The sequence below is a fragment of the Geotrypetes seraphini genome, chromosome 7 (genome assembly GCF_902459505.1).
Source record: "Geotrypetes seraphini chromosome 7, aGeoSer1.1, whole genome shotgun sequence".
In the NCBI taxonomy this organism is placed as follows: domain Eukaryota; kingdom Metazoa; phylum Chordata; class Amphibia; order Gymnophiona; family Dermophiidae; genus Geotrypetes; species Geotrypetes seraphini.
The window spans coordinates 143,202,953-143,223,718 of record NC_047090.1 but is presented as its reverse complement, the minus strand read 5'-3'; the positions used below and the strand labels follow the sequence as shown (position 1 = coordinate 143,223,718).

The 20,766-nt window shown below is 39.2% G+C and overlaps 1 protein-coding gene across 5 annotated transcripts in view; it reads right to left on the bottom strand.

Moving 5' to 3' along the window:
- Positions 1–20,766, bottom strand: part of KIAA0586 (KIAA0586 ortholog) — a 397,462-nt gene that overhangs the window by 342,783 nt on the left and 33,913 nt on the right. For all 5 annotated transcript variants that reach the window (XM_033951201.1, XM_033951204.1, XM_033951205.1 and 2 more), the window contains 2 exons: positions 13,656–13,833; positions 12,719–12,955 (listed from right to left, as the gene is read on the bottom strand). In XM_033951201.1, the coding sequence (XP_033807092.1) occupies positions 12,719–12,955; positions 13,656–13,833 (415 nt within the window). The remainder of the gene's footprint in view (positions 1–12,718; positions 12,956–13,655; positions 13,834–20,766) is intronic.

Below are 20,766 nucleotides of genomic sequence, written 5' to 3'. Positions count from 1 at the left end.
GGAGTGAGTTTTGTCCAAGTCAACACCAGGGGAGCTCAAGAGGCCCCTGGAGTTCTGCTGACACACTCAGAACAGGGCACGCCCCTAGAGTAGATAAGCCAGCAGTGGCATTCAAACCAGCAAGCCGGTTAGGGAGGAAGTTTAGATCTTGTCTCCCTAAAGCTTCACCTAGGGCAAACAGGAGTAACAGCCCTATACCGATGGAACTGGCTGAGGCTGGGCAATCAGAAGATTTACTACTCCCAAAGGAAGAGCCTATGGACTACCAAGAGACTTGTGCTGACTGTGATTCCAATTATCTTGAACCAATGCAGGTGGACTTGGCTTTAATCCACAAACAGTGAGTGTGGTTCTTTTGGAACTGTTTGTGTGCTGTTCTTGTTTTTTCTTGAATGTTGTTTTGGAAGGAAGCTAGGAGTGTGTGGGGAGAGGTTTTGCTGCCACCTTGGGAGGGAATTTTTGAAAGCCTATCTGAAGGCCTTTATGTTAGCAAAACCTAGTTCACTCTCCTATTCCTGGCAGACAGATACGTTTGTCAGAGGCTTTCCTTTATTTCATTTAATGATTGGAAATTGAGGAAACTTAAATGCTGAACTTTATTTTGATGGAATAAAATACCTGTTTTGGAGCAGGCAGTACTGGCTCTACAAAGAGCTGGATCCCCAGAGTCACTGGGACCGGATAAGCAGGGGAAGAAAGTTGGGACTTTATTATGAACTGCTTGAGTTTCTTGCCCTTTTTGGCAGTTTCGTTTTTGTTCTCTTTAATGCTATAAGAAGCCCTAACTGATGTTACAAAGTTGGAGGAAGTACTTACCTGCCTTAACGAATCAAGTAAAAAGAACTATTTTTCTAAACAACCCTAGGGTTGAGGCTTTATTTTTGTTTGAATTGATTGTGAGTTCGGTTGAAAAGTCCAGTCCTGCAGGGTGGCTCCATGTCGGGTCACACGCTAATACACAGTTTGTTGTAGCCATCAAAATTACGGCAGAGCCCTGCCCTGGGCTATAGTGGTGGCCACAGTATGCAAGAAGGAAACCTTTGCTCTCTAAGAGAAATATCAAGGCCATACTGAAGTTTGCCAGAGAGAACGTAGAAAAACACTAGGACTTCTGGAATAGTGTTCTATGGACAGATTAATCTAAAATTGAATTATTTGAACACCAGAAGAGAGGACATATTTGGTGTACACCAAATATAACATTCCAGGAAAAGAACCTCATAGCAACTGTGAAACATGGAGGTGGAAGTTTAGAGATGCTTTGCCAGCTCACCATCATAGAATCCACCATGAATTCTACTATGTATCAGAGGGTACTTGAGGAACATGTGCGAACACCCGTAAGAAAATTAAAGCTGAAGCAGAACTAGACCCTTCAACACGACGACGACCCAAACCCAAGGACTGGCTAAAAACTAAGAAATGGAGAGTCCTGGAGTGACAGAGTCAAAGCCCTGATCTTAATCCTATTGAGATGCTGTGAGGTGATTTGAAATGGGCTGTATATGCCATAAATCTCTCAAACATCTCACAGCTGAAAGAATTTTGCATTGAGGAGTGGGCCAAACTTTCCTCAGACCAATGTCAGAGACTAATAGATGGAGACAAGAAGCGTCTCACTTCAGTTATTTCAGCCAAAGGGAGTAACACTAGCTATTAGAGTGTCCTAATTTATTCCTCAGTTAGAATACACATTTTTGTGGATATCTTTTGTTTCATGAGCAAATCAAGGAAATGTTTTGTTGTTTACCTGCAATTACATCACTTTCTTTACCAGAGATAAATAAAAAAGATTCGACATTGATATGTGTTCTAATTTTTTCACATGACTAAGTCTTTAGTTTCTTTTTGAATGTGAGGTAGTTCGGTTCGGATCTGATGGTTGTAGGGAGGTTGTTTCATATCCTTGCGCCGATATATGTAAATATTGTGTTGTAAGTACATCTGTGTTTGAGGCCTTTTGTTGAGGGATAGTTTAACTAAAGTTTGCTAAGATTTCTGTTCAAGGTGGGCCATGAAGGATTGAATAAGTCTATGAATGGCTTTGCGGAATTACCATGTATGATGTAGAAGATTATACATGATATTTTGAAGTTTATTAAAGTACTGACGGATAGCCAATTTACCTGTTTGAGGTAGGTAGTAATTGGATCATATTTTTTCAGCTTGAAGATGAATCTGATTGCTGTGGTTTGTATTAGTTGTAGTTTGTGGGTCAGTATTGTATGTAGAGGGAGTTGCAGTAGTCAAGTTGTGGAAAAAATTATCATTTGTACAATGAATGGTGAAATGTACATCATGGAAGTAGGGTCTTGTGAGTCTCAGCTGCATCACGGAAAAGGTTTTTTTCCAGAGATTTTAGACTTGTGGTTCGAGGGATAGAGGATTCTTCTATGTTTATTTTTACTCTGGATGGCAGGATAATGTTATTGGGAACTGTTTGTAGGGGGGGAGGGGTGAACTAGAGAATTTGGTTTTGGTTGCATTGTTTGAGTTTGTTGATTTTGGCCCATGATTAACATAGAAACATGATAATAATAATAATAATAACAGTTTATATACCGCAGTACCGTGAAGTTCTATGCGGTTTACAATGATTTTTTTTGTTTTATAAATCTTTATTCATTTTCTTATGTTACAACAAGTGTTTCGAATAAACTCATTAGAAACTTGAATATACACACTTGATTAACTCATATATTAACATCAAATTTAACATTTCATTAAAAAATTAATATTGTATAAAGTTATAATATTATGCAAGAAATCTAAATTTATATAATTCTTATTGGATATAATAATCCCCTATCCCTCCCTCCCTCCCAATCAATAATACATAAAATCAACTTTATTGTGAATTCATTCAAATATTAATTTAGTATGTAATAATCAGAAATAAAAGCCCACCCCATTCCCCCCTATTCAAATATCTTATCATGGGAAAAGTTAATCATTCATTAGAGAAATCTGTTAACGGTCTTCAGACTTTTTCAAATTCTATTCATGGAAAAATTTATCATTCTTTACAAAAATCTTTTAATGGTCCCCATATTTTTTGAAATTTATTCATATATCCTTTATGTGTTGCAATAGCGAGTTCCATTTTGTATATATGGCATACCGAATTCCACCAGAACATATAATTCAATCTATCATGTTGTTTCCAATTGAATGTGATTTGTTGTATTGCTATTCCAGTTAAAATAAATAAAAGTTTGTTATTACTTGATGAAATTTGGCTTCTTGCTCTCATGGTTGTTCCAAATAATATAGTATCATATGTCAAGGCTACCGGATTTTCTAACATTCTATTAATTTGGGGCCAAATTGATTTCCAGAATGATAAGATAAATGGACAAAAGAATAAAAGGTGATCTAATGTCCCAATTTCAATATGACAGTGCCAGCATCTATTAGACCTTGAACTATCTATTTTTTGCAAACGAACAGAGGTCCAAAAAGCTCTATGAAGAAGAAAAAACCAAGTTTGTCTCATAGATGCTGACACCGTACATTTTAGCCTCCAAGACCAAAGTCGTGGCCATTGAGATGCACTAATTTGGTGCTTTATCTCAATGCTCCAAATGTCTCTAAGACCATTTTTTGGTTTTTTATTTATAAATCCAGATATTATTTTATACCACTGTGCGGCTTTACGTCCTATTGAGTCCATCTGGAAACATAAGAATTCCAAACTGTGATATTTAGCAAGGTCTTTCCATTCAGGGAACCCTTCCTGAATAGATTGCTTCAATTGCAACCATTTAAAATATTGTGTTTTATTAAGACCAAATTTATGTTGCAATTGTGAAAACTCCAGCAACTTATCATTTTTTATTACATCATCCAAAATACGAATGCCTGCTATAGTTAAAGATTCTGATATAGTGCCGTTAATACAACCTTTATTAAGTTGATATTGATAAAGATTTAATAAATAGGGTAATAAAAAATTTTGAAATGTTTTATAGAACTCAACTGTATATCCATCACCACCTGGAGCGGATCCAACTCTAAGGGATTTCAAAGCTGTTTCTAATTCTTTTAGTGATATTGGTTCTTCTAAACTTCGTTTTATATGTTCAGGAATTTTTGGACCCTCTAACATTTTCAAAAATTCTAAACCATCTTTTTCTTTATTTATATAAGTCTCGGAAGAATAAAGAGATTTATAAAATTTTAGGAATTGTTTTAATATAGGTTCAATTTGTGTAAATGTGTCACCATTTTCATCTTTTATAGCTATTAATTTTGTTTTCCTTTTTTTTGTTTTAAGATAGTTTGCTAATATTCTTCCCGACTTATTTGAGTTACCATAATACAACGTTTGCTGAGAGAATAAATCTTTTCTAATCATTTTAGATGAGATTTCATTATATTTAACTTTTAGTTTTAATAATTCTTGTTGAATTGAATATTCCCATTTTTCTATTAGTTTTAATTCCAAATTTTTAATCTCTTTTTCTAAGATTAAAAATTGTTTTTTATTTTGTTTTTTAAGAAAAGCCGAATAGGAAATTATTTGTCCTCTAATTAATGCTTTAAAGGCATCCCATAGAATTTCTCTATTAATCTCATCTTTATCATTCATTTGAAAAAATTCTTTCATTTTTATTAAAAGATTTTCACAAAAAATTGGATCAGCTAACAATGTATTATCCAACTTCCAAATTGGTCTATTATTATTTTGATCTATAATTTTAATTTTGATCCATACTCCACCATGATCAGATAAAATAATAGGATCAATGGCGGCTTGTGTCACCTGTTGTGCTAGATGATTTGAAATAAATATATAATCTATTCTTGAAAAAGAATTGTGAACATGAGAACAGAAAGAAAATTCCCGATCATTAAAATGAAGTATTTGCCAGATATCTGCTAAATCGCAAGATTGAATCAAATTTTCTAATCCCATAGATTTCATAACTCTACTTGGGTTTTTATCTAATAAAGGATCCATTACAGCATTGAAATCCCCTGCTACTATAAGATTTGAAGTAGCCAGTGGTAAGATCAGTTGTTGAAGAGTTTTAAAGAATTCGTTTTGGTTCGAATTAGGGGCGTATATATTAAACAACGTCATGGTAGTATTTCCCATATTCATTTCCACAATTACCCATCTTCCATGAATATCTGAAGCTTTTAATTTGAATGAAGCAGAGCATTTTTTATTAATTAGAATAGCAACACCCGCTTTTTTCCCTATAGCTGGTGAGAAAAAACAGTGTTTGACCCAACCTCCTTCCAGCTTATTAGATTCAATATGTGAAAGGTGGGTCTCTTGTATAAAGCATATATCTGTATTTTGCCTCTTTAAAAATGATAATGCTTTTTTCCTTTTTATCATATGATTTAGACCATTAACATTCAAGGACATTATTTTAAGATCCATTTATCTTATTAAATTTTTTAGATAATAAACAATAAATAATTTTAAGAAAAAAAATTTTTTCCCAATCTTTTAAATATTTTATATCCTTTCCCCACCCCATATCCCTCCTTTCCTTATATAACTCCCCTTCATTCCCTCCCATCCCTCCCTTCCCTCCCTTATTAATTATGAAAACTTGGATACGCAGATTGAGGTTAGATTTAAATAACTCCCCCAAGCTATTAATAATTTATCTAAATTACTACCTTAGATTTTTTTTTTTTTTTTAATCAAAGGAGCATATTAAAAACTTTGGTCATTCTTAAAATATAAAAGATTATTTATCCATATTTGAATATTTTTTAAGTTTATAAGGCTGACTTATTCCAATGAAATAATATATATATATATATATATAATACATAATATATAATATATAAATATCTATCATCATATTATATAAATGTTTGTATATATTTTGTTAAATATGATGAAACAATCTATTAAGATTAATATTCTATTTAAAAAAAAAAAAAAAGACTGATCATTTTCCACTTTCACTTGCTTCACTCTTTATATAATAATATGATTTTAGGAATCTTTCTTACATATATTTAAATTTTTCTATTTTAAAAATATTTGAGATCAAAAAGAAATTCACCTTATACATCACTAATATTCTAAATCATCAGAATTTTTTTTTCCTTTTTTTTTTTTTTTAAAACCATCAATTGCAATTATTTTGTATGAAGAATAAACATGAGGCTCAATAGAATCCCCAAAACAAAACAAATTAAAACTTATTAGGCAAACTTGCGTCTCAAATTAAGATCTTTTTATTTATATTTTCTAATTTAGCGTATTTGAAACGCAGTATTATATATTTGAAACGCAAGTTTAGCCGGAAGTACCGCCTTCCACAGGAAATCGCTCGATTAAACCAATCATATTATGTTGTCCTTCTATCTCTATAAGCATCATTGTGATTAAAGGAAGGCTCTCATTTCCCTCATTACTCCACCCCTAGCACTTTCCATCCAATCAGCACATCTCTCAGTCTTTTGTTAAAGAGAAAATCATCCTTCGTCACCATTCGAAGACGGATCTCTGTCCACTTCACATTTCTGCATGTAAGTCTATTCCATTTAAAATTCTAGAATTGAATCCTGTGGATTTCTTCGGATTTTTATTTCTTCTCTGCTTCTTAACGAGAATGTTACTTGTTGTTCAAATATTTAATTCGATCCTCGTGTATTCCTCTTCCGTTGCCCTGAAAGTTCCAAATTCTCAACCGAAGTTTTCAAAATTTCCTTATTAAAAGTCTTGTCAACCATATAAAGTATATATAAGTTTGTAATTTTTATAAAGTAATCATCATTGTCTTTAAATTGTCATTGGTTGTTCATGTTGATTTAAAAATTCCTGTAGTTTTTTGGGGTCCATAAAGTTTTGAGTTTTGTTAGCGATAGTAACCTTCATTACCGCTGGGTAAAGGAGCCCAAACCTAGCTCCTAAAGATCTTAGCTGTGGTCTCGTGTCCAAGAATTGTTTTCTTCTTGATGCTGTTTCTTTCGCAAAATCTGGGACAATATGTATTTTTGAGTCTTGACACTTGAGATTTTTGTTCTCTTTGGCTAGTTGACATATTTCTATTGCTTGTTGATGCCTTAAAAGTTTAAATATTAAAGTCCTCGGACCCGTTTGAGTATTATTTTTTTGTGTTGGAATCCTGTGTGCTCTTTCAATTTCTAATTCTGTTTTAAATTTTAGTGGCAGTATTTTAGGTAGAAATTTTTCTAGAAAAGCAATCGGATCGTTTTTTTCCACTCCTTCCGGTAGACCAATAATTCTTAAATTATTCCTTCGCTCACGATTCCGGCTATCTTCAAGATTTCTTTTGATTTCTGCCACTTCCTTCCATATGATTTTGCTGTGTCTCATATCTATATTTAGTTGCTCTGAATTATCCTCCAATGTTGTAATTCTGTTTTCTGTCATGTCCACTCTTTTAGTAAGGATTGCGGCTTCTTCTATCGCTTTTTGTAGTTTTTTGTTACTATCTAAGACAATTTCTTTTATTTGTCTCAGTTCCTCCATAACGTCGAGATTTTTTTCTGACGGCAATGGGACTTTAGAGGGTGTACCCGGTTCTGGTTTCGATCTCTTGTTGCTTCCTGTTCCAGATACTCCGGCTCCCAAATCAGCTTTATTTTGTTTATTAGAAGCCATGTTTTGATATATTTCAGTAATTTCTTTTAAAATATATTTTTTTTTTGGTAGTATTTCTTATATATATAGCTTGTCTATGCGGAGCTACTCTCTCACCCAACCATCAGAGTTCGCGTCCAAGCCATGCCCCGGTTTACAATGATTAAAAGATATTACAGATTGAGTGGAATAAACAAAGTTCAGAGTAGTTCTAAAGATCATTTGTTGAGGACTAAGATTGTATAGGTCAGTTACCTAAGTACTTCAGGAACAGATGTGTTTTTAGGCGTTTCCTGAATTCTCTATAAGTAATAGGCACGAGCAGTTGTTCCCGATCTTTACCCCATAATGCTGCTTGATGTGAGAAAAGATGTTGGTGATGACTTTTAAATTTACAACCTCTAACCAGTGAAGAAACAAAGTTCGGATGTGAGCTTCTCCTATGTCTGTTGGTTGTGAAAGAGAAAAGGTCTGTTATATATTTAGGGCTAAGCCGTAAAGTACCTTGAAGCAAAAACAACAAAACTTGAATTTCACACGTGCCTCCACCGACAGCCAGTGTAGAAGTCGATAGGAAGGTGCTACATGATCAAACTTCTTCAGTCCACAAAGTAGCCTAACCATTGCATTTTGTACCAGTTGCAATCGCCGCATATTCTTCTGGGAGAGTGCTAAGACTCAATATAAGGGATTGTACCAGAATTCTAAATGATGAGACATCAAAATAAGTTCTAATGGACCGAAGCTTCCAGAGGGTGAGAAAGATCTTTCTAATCAAGGAGTCTACCTGGTCTTTCATGGTCAGACTTTGGTCCAGTGTTACTCCCAATACCTTCATAGTGGGTTGAATGGGATAACTAAGATTATTGATGCACATTGATGCTTTGGTGTCAAGTGGGTGTGGCGATGCTATAAAAAATTTTGTTTCCTCTGAATTTAGCTTTAGTCTGAATTCAGACATCCATTGCTCCATCTGATTTAGTACTTCTGTTACTTTGGGGGTGACTTCTGAGATAGAGGTAGTGAATGGGATAATTATTGTGAAGTCATCAGTGTAGCTAAATAGTTTTATCCCCAGTTGGGACAATTGCGCACCAAATGAGGACATGTAAACATTAAAGAGCAGAGAGGATAATGGTGACCCCTGTGGCACGCCAGATGAATTGCTCCATGTATCAGAGATATCGTAACGGACTTGGTAGGTGCGGGATATAAGGAAATCAGTTTAATACGTCTCCTCTGATTCCAATTGCGTCTAGGCATTGTAAAAGTTTCCCATGGTCCACCAAGTCAAAGGCAGAGCTCATGTCAAATTGCATGATCAGTGCGTTGAGGCCCTTACTAAACAAGTAGCGCAAATTATCCAGGATAGCCGCAATTACTGTCTCAGTGCTAAACAGAGGTCTAAAACCAGATTGAGTTTTGTGCAAAAGAGAGAACTGGTCAAGATATTCCATCACTTGGGTGTGTACCAATCCTTCCATGATTTTTACAATGAATGGAATGGATGCTACTGGTCTATAGTTGCTTACTGATGTTGATGATTCTTTACGATTTTGGGGAATTGGGTTTATTATGATATGACCATTATTAGTGAGGAATTTTCCATTGGTTAGGTTATTGATTAAATAATTCAACAGAAATAGTTTAAAGTCTAATAGAGCTGCTTTCATAATTTCTGGGAGACATGAGTCCAAGACAGAGTATGATTTAGAGTATTTGTTATATAACATGATGGCATGATGGCAGATAAAGGCCAAATGGCCCATCTAGTCTGTCCATCCACAGTAACCATTATCCCTTTCTCTCTCCGAGAGATCCCATGTGCCTATCCCAGGTCCTTTTGAATTCAGACACAGTCTCTGTCTACCACCTTTCTGTAAAAAAATTATTTCCTTAGATTACCCTGGAGCCTATCACCTCTTAACTTCATCCTATGCCCTCTCATTGCAGTTTCCTTTCAAATTAAAGAGACGAGACTCATGCGCATTTACATTACATAGGTATTTAAATGTCTCTATCATATCTCCCCTCTTCCGCATTTCCTCCAAAGTATACAAATTGAGATCTTTAAGTCTGTCCCCATACGCCTTATGATGAAGACCACATACCATTTTAGTAGCCTTCCTCTGGACCGACTCCATCCTTTTTATATCTTTTTGAAGGCGCGGCCTCCAAAATTGTACACAATATTCTAAATGAGGTCTCAAAGTCTTATACAGGGGTATCAATATCTCCTTTTTCCTACTAGCCATACCTCTCCCTATGCAACGTAGCATCCTTCTGAATTTTGCCATCACCTTTTCAACCAGTTTGGCCACCTTAAGATCATTACATACAATCACACCCAAGTCCTGCTCTTTTGTCATGCACATAAGCTCTTCACTCCCTAATCTGTACCGTTCCCTCAGGTTTCTGCAGCCAAATGCATGACCTTGCATTTCTTAGCATTAAATTGTAGTAGCCAAATTTCAGACCATTCTTTAAGGTTCGCCAAGTCTTTCTTCATGTTATTCACACCAAACGGCGTGTCTACTCTATTGCAGATTTTCGTATCATCTGCAAAGAGGCAAATCTTACCAGACAACCCTTAAGCAATATCATTTATAAAAATGTTAAAAAGAACAGGCCTGCTTGTCCTAGGATAAATGTAATTCCCTATGAAGTAGGTGTGGCCATGTAGTAGAGCCAAGTGAGGAAAAAAAGCTAAAGCACAGTGGAAACCAAAGTGGAGGAAGAAAACCTGGGTCCTCCAAACTCTGCAATAGGACACTTTTAGGGGATTCTGGGGGCTAAACAAACCACCTGCCTCCTCCCCTGCTTAAATTCTTACCTTTTCTAAATGACTGGAATAGACAGATCTGCACGAAGGGGCTGGCTTGAGTTTGATATTCTGTTTGGATGAGAGAGGATTTAGTTGACTAAGCACTGATTTTCAAGGCTAGCCAGTTAAGTCTAGACCTCAAAGGATGTGCACTCCAATTCTGGATAGATGATATTTTAAATCTGTGCCTAAAGGTTTTTGAGGTAATCTAGCCAACTATTCCAACTACAAAGCTGCTTCACTTAGGTGCTCAGGCATAATTGAAAATCAGCATTAAAGTGACTCACATTATGCACAAGATGTTTTTGGAAGTGCAGGAGAAAGTTGCAACTTAAAATCTGGGATAAAGTTCCCGCTTAAAATTATGTGGAAATGTTCAATTTTGATTCAAGATAAATACCTATATTTTTTCATCCTCAAACATTTGAAAACATTTTTTTTTTATTTTTTTAAAGCAATGATAAATTGATAATGGTTTTGTTTATTTTTTTGGCCTTCTAATTGCATTTTTTGCCAGCAGGAGACAGAAGAGGCTAGTAGAGTATTTGAATTAATAGTATTTCCTAGGTTGACCACTGCTTGCCCTGGATCAATAGCATGGAATATTGCTACTCCTTGAGTTTTGGCCAGGTACTAGTGACCTGGATCAGCCAACGTGAGGACGGGGTACTGGGCTTGATGGACCATTGGTCTGACCCAGTAAGGCTATTATGTTCTTATGATCTGTTTGTATATGACTGAAATTTTTGAAAAGATCATCTGGGGGGGGATTGCTCTAGATAAGTGTTTGTTTATATTTCTTAAAAAAATTTCCATTCATTTAGAGGGTATGAGTAAATGTTTCATAACATAACAGAGAATATTTTTCCTTTTTTATATTTTTGATTCCTTCCTTCAACTCAAGACGGTCATTACCTCTGTATACATTTCAACGCGTTACTTCTATTGCCAATTGGAGATTGATATAAAAGAGTTTATTTGGTTCCATCATTTGTAGCTTATGGAATTCTATATCTCTCTTACTTTGTTGCAAGATTAATTATTAAAAATTTTGAAATGGGTTGAAAACTTGGCTGTCTAATAAATATCTTAACTGCTTGAAAATGCACTGCTTCATTTTATTTAATCTATGGGGTGGTGTAAAAACTATTTTTTTTTTTAATTAATCTTCATTAATTTTCAAATTAGTAAAAAGTGCAGAATACTATACATCCAGTAGCCATAACAGTAAGCACTTCTTTTCAATCAATAAAATTACATAAAGAATAACCCCCCCTATTATTACTTCTGCATGTATATATAAACAAAGAATACAACAAAGAAATAACCCTCCCAACCTCCCACCCTACCTTGGATATGTATAGAAATTCACTAAAAGTAAAAATAAGAGACAATTATGATGATGTGATACAAGACTTCAAGGGGCCCCACACCAATTTAAATGCATTACTATGCCCTAACATATGGGCATGTAAAAACTATTTAATTTTTATATACCCCTTTACTTTTTATTTTAAACCATTCTGAGCCCTGTGTGGTAACAATACATAACAGGAGCAGTAGCTGTAGGGCTGATATATTATGGACTGAAATTTAAAAGTGCAACATTTGAAGATTTTTTGGAAGCATGTTCCATAGTGATGTATTGATCCTTGTGCATAGTCTGGGGAGTTTCCACTTTGAAGTTCTTTTGGTCATCAGATGGAGTTTTTTTATGCCAACTGATGACAGTATTTAACTGAATGTACTGGTTTAGCTGTTGTTACTCCTTGATATTTTGTGTGTGAAACAGTACATAAGAACCATGTTAATGATGATGATGATGATTCTTGCATTTCAGTACTAATGTTCCCCTTTTGAATTTGCTAATTTTAAATTGGTAAAATGAATACAAAAATAGAGTTTAAAATAATAGAAAAAATTGGGGAGGAGGGAATTCATCAAGATGAGGTAAAAATTTGCTTTTTACTGTACCTTGAATTTTTTGCCGGATTCAGCTACATATTGATGAATCCCATGGTATAACAATAATATTGCTTGCAAGCCACTGCCAAAGCCACATCCTGATGCTTTCAGGGCATCAAAGCAGGGTCCCCCCCACCTTAATTCTCCCCCCCCCATGCACCCCTATCTCAAAGGTAGCCCTTGCCCCCTCGAAGGCTATCTTAACATCATTGGTGATCCAGCAGCAGTCTCCAGGAAGAAGCAATGGCCATTTGCTCCTGCCCAGTCCAGGACCCCTTCCAAAATGTACATGAGAATTCCTAAATATACATGCTAAATATTTCCAAAGGAACCTCTAGCACAGTTACCTGAATATATAACTGCTGTTGCTGTAATTTTTCTAGATGTTGAAGCCGCTGCTCTGTAAGGTGGGTCAGCTGTTTTTCCAGTTCAATGATTCGGTTCCGATAATAGGATTTCTCCACTCCTGGAACCTGGGTATTTGTTTGTTGTTCTGCAATATGCTGTAGATATTTATCTCTCTCTTCTAGTTTATTAAGCAGTCCAGAAACAGAATTGATTTTGGTCTCCAATTTATTCTGTGCCTAAGAGAAGACAACATTATTGCAAAGTCCAACTACACCTCAGTCACCTTCAAACAATAATTTATTTCTCTGTTAATTAATTTCTATGTTCCCAACCTCTTAGAACAAGGGTGTCAAACTCAATCACATAAGGCAGTGTATCGCAAACTGTGAGCCACGGCACACTAGCGTGCCTCCTGAGATTCAAAGTGTGCCACAGCTCACAGAGGAGGGTACGACGGCCAGCTGACTTGCCTCTCGCAGCATATCTCCCTGGACTCCTGCCTTCTGCGTCTTCTCCGCAGCAGCAGCAGCTCAGTGTGCTTTTAACTTGGCCCCAGAGCTGCCACGAGGATTAATTTAGATGCGGTTTTCATCAGCAGCCTCGAGGCCTTTGCTAGGTCGGCCCATTACAATGATGCGACTTCTGGTACCATTTTACCAAGTTACATTCTAGGACTATAACACTGTTTTTAGCAATAGTACATTCCAGATTGTTTTATTTCAGAACAATTACATTTCTTATGTACATGATGGAGCAACAACATTTGACTTTTTTGGTTTTTCCTACACCAATCAGTAGTGGAGTAATACTGATTTGCAAATTTAGTCCACCTTCTTGGGTAAAGGGCTGTTTAAGCCTTTGTTCTTCCTCACATGTTTTTTCTTAAAAATGTCCTCTGCCAAATTATAGAAGAAGCTGTTTAAGGCCAGGACTTACTCTGAAAAGTGGAGCAGAGGAGGCGATGGAGGCAGCTGTCATAGCAGCCACAGCTGCAGCAGAATCGAAAACACTCTGAGGATGACCCTTCTCCAGGATAGTGTTATCTGGCCTCTCTCTAGCAACATCTTCCAGAAGCTGCACCTTTACTTCCTTATTTACAAATGTGTTCTGAGTTCTGGAATTAACATAAGAGTATAAGATATGCCATATCAGGTTAGAACAAAGTATCAAGTCCAACATCTTGCCTCAGACAATGGTCAATCTGTGTGACAAAGAGCTAGATTCACTAACCCTCCAATCCGTGTCCGATCCATGTGCGATTGGACTCGAGGCAGGCCGACCGATTCACCAATCATGCGATCAGAGGCATGCCCCCAACCGACTGCACGGATTGCTAGAGCCCTGACGGTAGTGACAGGAGAAGCAGCCTCCTGTCGCTGCTGTCAGGGCTTCTGCTGGCTTTTTAAATTTTTTTTTTAAATCGGACAGATATTTTGCGTGTTTTACACACGCAAAATATCAGTCCGATTAAAAAAAAATTTAAAAACCCCTCCCTCTCCCGACAAGTGCCCCTTCCCCCTCTCCTTCCCCAAACCAAACAATTGACGCTGCTTTTAAAATTATGGCAGGAGGGTCCTACTCCCTCCTGCCATCTCTATTTCCTCCACCCCCAAAAACAACTGGCAGGAGGGATCCCGATACCCTCCTGCCACCCAAAGGACGCCCCCTCCCAGTTTCCAGCCAGACCCACCCCCCTCCCCGTACCTTTCAAAACGTTGGGAGGAGGGGTGCCCAGTCCCTCCTGCTCCAGGAGGAGTTATCTTCAGGAGCAGGAGAAGGAGAAAGTGCAAAGTCCTCCTGCTCCTGTTGCTCTGCCGGGCTGCAACGCAATACCGACCTTAGGCCACACCCTGGTGCATCATGTGATGCACCAGGAGGGGCCTAAGGCCCTGATTGGCTAAGGGGCCTGGGGCATCTCAGTCAATCAGAGGAGCCAGAGAGAAGAGTCAGGGCAGAGCAGTTTTTTACACAAGCAATTGGTCCTCACCAGTTGCTTGTTCTTGATCAGCTATCCAGTCGGTGTGTAGGGAAAAAAGTGTTGTGAATCACGTCCTTCCTGCTTTGCATGCCGATTCCCTTCATTTGCATGCACGGATTGGGACGGGATCGCTACACAGGTTAGTGAATCGGATCGGAAGGAAATCTGGTCGCATAGGGCTCGCAAACCAATTGGTACACGATCGGTTTGCTTAGTGAATCTAGCCCAAATACAGTAGACTCTCAGTTAACTGGCACCCATAGTGCCTGATAGATGCTGGTTAAAGAGATCATGTACTTACCCTGGTAAGCTCTTTTCCAATAGATAGGTGAGACATTCTAGACCAGGGGTCTCGAAGTCCCTCCTCGAGGGCCGCAATCTAGTCGGGTTTTCAGGATTTCCCCAATGAATATGCATGAGATCTATGTGCATGCACTGCTTTCAATGCATATTCATTGGGGAAATCCTGAAAACCCGACTGGATTGTGACCCTCAAGGAGGGACTTTGAGATCCCTGTTCTAGACTGATGAGTAGTGTTCCCATGGTCGTGTGCCAACTGCAGAAGGAATCCATTCTGGATTATTTCTCTGTGCCTCTGCTATACTTCACTGTGCTATCTAGCTGCACCTAGTTAGTACCCAAGCACTAAGATCCACCAAATAAATGTGAAGTAGAGACACCCATGACAATCAAGTCATGTTCAGCAACAACCATTCTGCTTAAGAATAAACATGAGAACATCAACTGCAAACAGCCAACAAAGGCTTCAAAGGAACTCAGAAACTAATCCCGCAGAAAAAGTAGCATATATACAGTATTCTTCCCAGCCCTCAAGGGCTGACAGGCATCCAAGAAACAACTTGGAGAAACATAAACAGACTGAGACAGTAGGCAGGCACAGGAAAGACAGGGCAGGAGTCTAGAATGTCTCGCCTATCTACTGGAAAAGAGCTTACCAGGGTAAGTACATAATCTCTTTTTCCAGTGCAATAGGTGAGACATTCTAGACAGATGGGATGTACAAAAGCAGTCCCCAAAAAGCTAGGGCAAGCTTGCTGCACTGGCCCAAAGGCAGAGTCCTGTCTCACCACCATATTCACTCTGTACAACTTGGCAAACCTGTGTAGAAAGGACCAAATTGTCGCCCTGCAAATCTCCTCAGGGGAGACAGCTCTAGCTTTGACCCACGAAGAAGCCATTCCTGGTAGAATGAGCCTTGACGGAAACAGGAGACTATTTCCTGGAAAGAATATAGGCTGACGAAATGGCCTTAAGGATCCATCTAGAAATCGTGGCCTTGGAAGCAGGAGAACCCCTCTTAACAGAATGGATCAGCACAAACAGATGTTCAGAGACAAAATTAATTAGTGACCTTCAGATAGCGAAGAAGCACTGTGTGCACATTCAGTTTCTTTAAAAGGCGATCTTGCATCTTGGAACCAGTAGGCTGAAATACAGGTAAATGAACTTCCTGATTAATATGAAGTCGAGACCATTTTCAGCAGAAAGGAGGGAACTGTACACAGGGAAATCCCAGTCTCCGAGATGTGAAGGAATGATTCGCTATAAGAGAGAACTTGGAGTTCCGAGACCCGCCATGCTGAGGTAACAGTGACCAGAAATGTGGTCTTGAGTCTCATCCATGAGGGAAGCTACACAGTACCAGGTTGAGGTCCCAGGAAGGTAATGGTTGCTTGACCGACGGTCTGATGAAAAGAGCCCCTTTCAAAAATCTGGCGACATCAGGATGAGAAACCAAAGAGGAATGATGATCCCAGGCTCTAAAACAAGAGAGCCCAGCAAGCTGGAGTCAAAGAGAAACTACAGTGAGACCTTTATCAAGTCCAGCTTGCAGAAAGGCAAGAATCACTAAGATCGGAGTTGAATAACATAGAAACATGATAGCAGATAAAGGCCAAATGGCCCATCCGCAGTAACCATGATCTCTTTCTCTAAGAGATCCCACGTGCCTATCCTACACCTTCTTGAATTCAGACACAGTCTCTTTCTCCACCACTTCTTCCGGGAGACTGTTCCACGCATCTACCGCCCTTTCTGTAAAAAAGTATTTCCTTAGATAACTCAGGAGCCTATCACCTCTTAAATTCATTCTATGCCCTCTCATTCCAATGTTTCCTTTCAAATGAAAAAGATTCGACCCATGCGCATTTACGCCACGTAGGTATTTAAACGTGTCTATCATATCTCCCCTCTCCTACCTTTCCTCTAAAGTATACAGATTGAATCTGTAAGTCTGTCCCCATACACCTTATTACGAAGACCATGCACCATTTTAGTAGCCTTCCTATGGACCGGCTCCATCCTTTTTATATCTTTTTGAAGATGCAGTCTCCAGAATTGTACACAATATTCTAAATGAGGTCTCACCAGAGACTTATACAGGAGCATCAATATCTCCTTTGTCCTACTAGCCATTCCTCTTCGTATGCACCCTTGCATCCTTCTAGCTTTCACCATCACCTTTTTAAACTGTTTGGCCACTTTAAGATCATCACATATACTCACATCCAAGTTCTTCACCCCCTAAACTGTCCCGTTCCTTTGGGTTTTTGCAGCCCAAACACATGACCTTGCATTTCTTAGCATTAAATTTTAGCTGCCAAATTTCAGACCATTTTTCAAGCTTCTCTAGGTCTTTCTTCATGTCATTCACACCATCCTGGGTGTTTACTCTGTTGTAGATTTTTATCATTCGCCAAGAGGCAAATCTTACCTGACAGCCCTTCAGCAATATCGCTTATAAAAATGTTAAAAAGAACAGGCCCAAGAACAGAACCTTGAGGTAACATCCCTTTTCTCAGAACGATCTCCACTGACCATTACCCTCTGTCAGCTTCCACTTAACCATTTCCTGACCCAGCCTGTCACTTTGGGGTCCATCCCAAGAGCACTCAGTTTATTTATGTCTGACAGTGTACCACACAAATGCTTTGCTAAAATCTAAATACACCACATCTAGTGCACTCCCTCTACCCAATTCTCTGGTCATCCACAGGATTCCAGAAACTTCACCATTCTCTGTTTTAGAAGCGTTTCCATTAATTTGCTTACCACAGAAGTCAGACTTATTGGCCTGTAATTTCCTTCTTCCTTATTTCCACTTTTGTGTAGAGGGACCACAACCATCCTTCTCCAGTCCTCCAGTACCACTCCCAACTTTAGAGAAGCATTGAATAAGGGTCCACCTGGACCTGAAGTGCACCAGTGTTGAAAAGCCTTCCATGATTTAGCATAAGCAGAAACTGTGGATGACTTCTTAGACTTAAGAGCATCAATAATCACTTCAGAATAAGCTGGACCTGGGAGAGTCCCTGGATGTTGTGTACCTGGACTTCAGTAAAGCTTTTGATAGCGTCCCTCACCGCAGGCTGTTGAGCAAGATGAAATCGATGGGGTTAGGAGAGACACTAACTGCATGGGTCAATGATAGGCTAAGTGGCAGACTTCAGAGGGTGGTGGTTAACGGTACTCTCTCTAAAATATCGGAGGTGACCAGCAGATCTCAGTCTTGGGTCCGCTCCTTTTCAACATATTCATAGGGGATCTGACTCAAAGGCTTCAAGGTAAAATAACATTATTTGCAGATGACGCCAAGCTATGTAATATAGTAAGCAAATACAATTTGCAGGATATTATGGCGTAGGACCTGCTTATATTGGAACGTTGGTCCTTGACCTAGCAGCTGGGCTTCAACGCTAAGATATGTAAGGTCATGCACCTCGGTAGCAGAAATCCATGCAGAACTTACACCTTGAATGGTGAGACTTTAGCTAAGACTTCAGCGGAACGAGATTTAGGAGTAATCATCAGTGCAGACCTGAAAACTGCCAATCAAGTGGAGAAGGCTTCATCTAAGGCAAGGCAGATGATGGGTTGTATCCGTAGAAGTTTCATCAGCCTGAAGCCTGAAGTCTTAATGCCATTGTACAGAACCATGGTGAGACCTCACCTTGAATATTCTGGAAGCCACATTACCGCAAAGATGTGCTAAGAGTCAAGTCGGTTCAACGGATGGCCACCAGGATGGTCTCGGGGCTCAAGGGTCTCTCGTATGAAGCGAGACCGAACAAATTGCAGCTCTACACTCTCGAAGAACACAGGGAGAGGGGAGACATGATTGAGACATTCATATACATCACCGGACGTGTCGAGGTGGAAGATGATATTTTCTTTCTCAAAGGTCTCTCGGCCACAAGAGGGCATCCGTTCAAACTCAGGGGCGGGAAATTTCATGGCGACACCAGGAAGTAGTTCTTCACCGAAAGAGTGGTTGATCATTGGAACGAGCTTCCACTACAGGTGATCGAGGCCAACAGCGTGCCAGATTTTAAGAATAAATGGGATGCCTATGTGGGATCCCTACGAAGGTCGAGTTAAGGAATTGGGTCATTAGGTGTGGGATCTCTAGAAGAGTAGACTTAGGGGGGAGGGTCAGTAAAGTGGGCAGACTTGATGGGCTATGGCCCTTTTCTGCCGTCATCTTTCTATGTTTCTAAGGATGCACACTAAAGAGCCATGCCATAAGAGCAAAGCAACTCAGGTCCTCCACGCAAACCAGACCCTGTGTAAGTACATCTGGATGGTCACTCAGCCGAATGCCCCAACCCTTCTGAAGATGCATCAGATCTGCATACCACGGTCTATGAGGCCAATCTGATGCCACCAGAATAACTTAGCCCAGATGGACCATGATCACTAGTCAGACAAAATGCAAATTCAGGCAGACAAGAATGTTGAGAGTCTGCCTCCTATCTGAAGAGGGGCATTCCTCTGCCTGGCGTCATTGCATCTTTTTGGCAGAGGGTGCAGGACGGAAGACTGGGGCAACCTGTAGCCGGCATACCTGGACAAATCTCTGCAACATGGCACTCGCATATGGTCAGGATCGCATGGAGCCATGAAAATTACAGTGACCAGAACCTCTAGAAGCCCTGGGTTTGCTGACAGGCAGGGTATTAGAGTAATGATCCACCAAAGAATTCATGAGGTTGTCAAGGCCCTTGCCAAACAATAACTGCTCCTTAAAGGGAAGCCTAGCCAAAGTAGCCTTGGAAGTGGAATCACCAGCCCACTGTTTGATCCAGAGCATCCTGTGGGTGGAAATGGAATACCGCAGACACCTTTGCCAAAACCCACAGAAAGTCATAAGTGTCAGTAGTCTGACCCAGCCAAAAGAAGGAGGATCCACAGCCTCACTCTACAGCATGTTCAGTCAAAAGAGGCAGGTGCGAGTAACAAAGGACACCGCCGAACAATCCTTTATGTCTAAAGCAGCTGCATCAAAAAGTCTCCGGAGGACCACATCCACATTGCAGTCCTGCGTAGCTAAAGAACCACACCACCTTCACTGGGTAGAGAAGTGCTTAATCAAAGAATCCACCCTAGGCTGACCCAGAAGCTGTTGGAACTCCAGTGCTAGAGGATACAAGTGAGGCATGGCCCTTGCTATCTTAAGAGCACCTTCTGGAGAATCAAATTGCTCTGAAATCAGAATGCTCATATCAGGGAAAAGTGGAAGACTGTGAGCGCACACAATGCCAGGAAGAAATGGACGGAGCTGGCTGAATGACTAAATTCAACTCCTGCAAAGACTCTGAAATAAGATCTGGCAAAGCTGCAGACTTAAATAAACACAGAACCCTCTTGAGTATCGCCATATCCTTCTTATTGGTCGCCGTACCTTAAGAAGGATATGCCGATACTCAAGAGGGTCCAGAAAAGAGCGACACGATTGATAAAGGGTATGGAAAACCTTTCAAATGCCGAGAGATTAGAGAAACTGGGGCTCTTTTCCCTGGAAAAGCGGAGACTTAAAGGGGACATGATAGAGACTTACAAGATCATGAAAGGCATAGAGAAAGTGGAGAAGGACAAACTTTCGAAAACTACAAGAACAAGAGGGCATTTGGAAAAATTAAAAGGGGACAGATTCAGAACCAATGCTAGGAAGTTCTTCTTCACTCAAAGGGTGGTGAACACCTAGAATGCGCTTCCAGAGGGTGTGATAGGACAGAGCACGGTATTGGGGTTCAAGAAGGGATTAGATA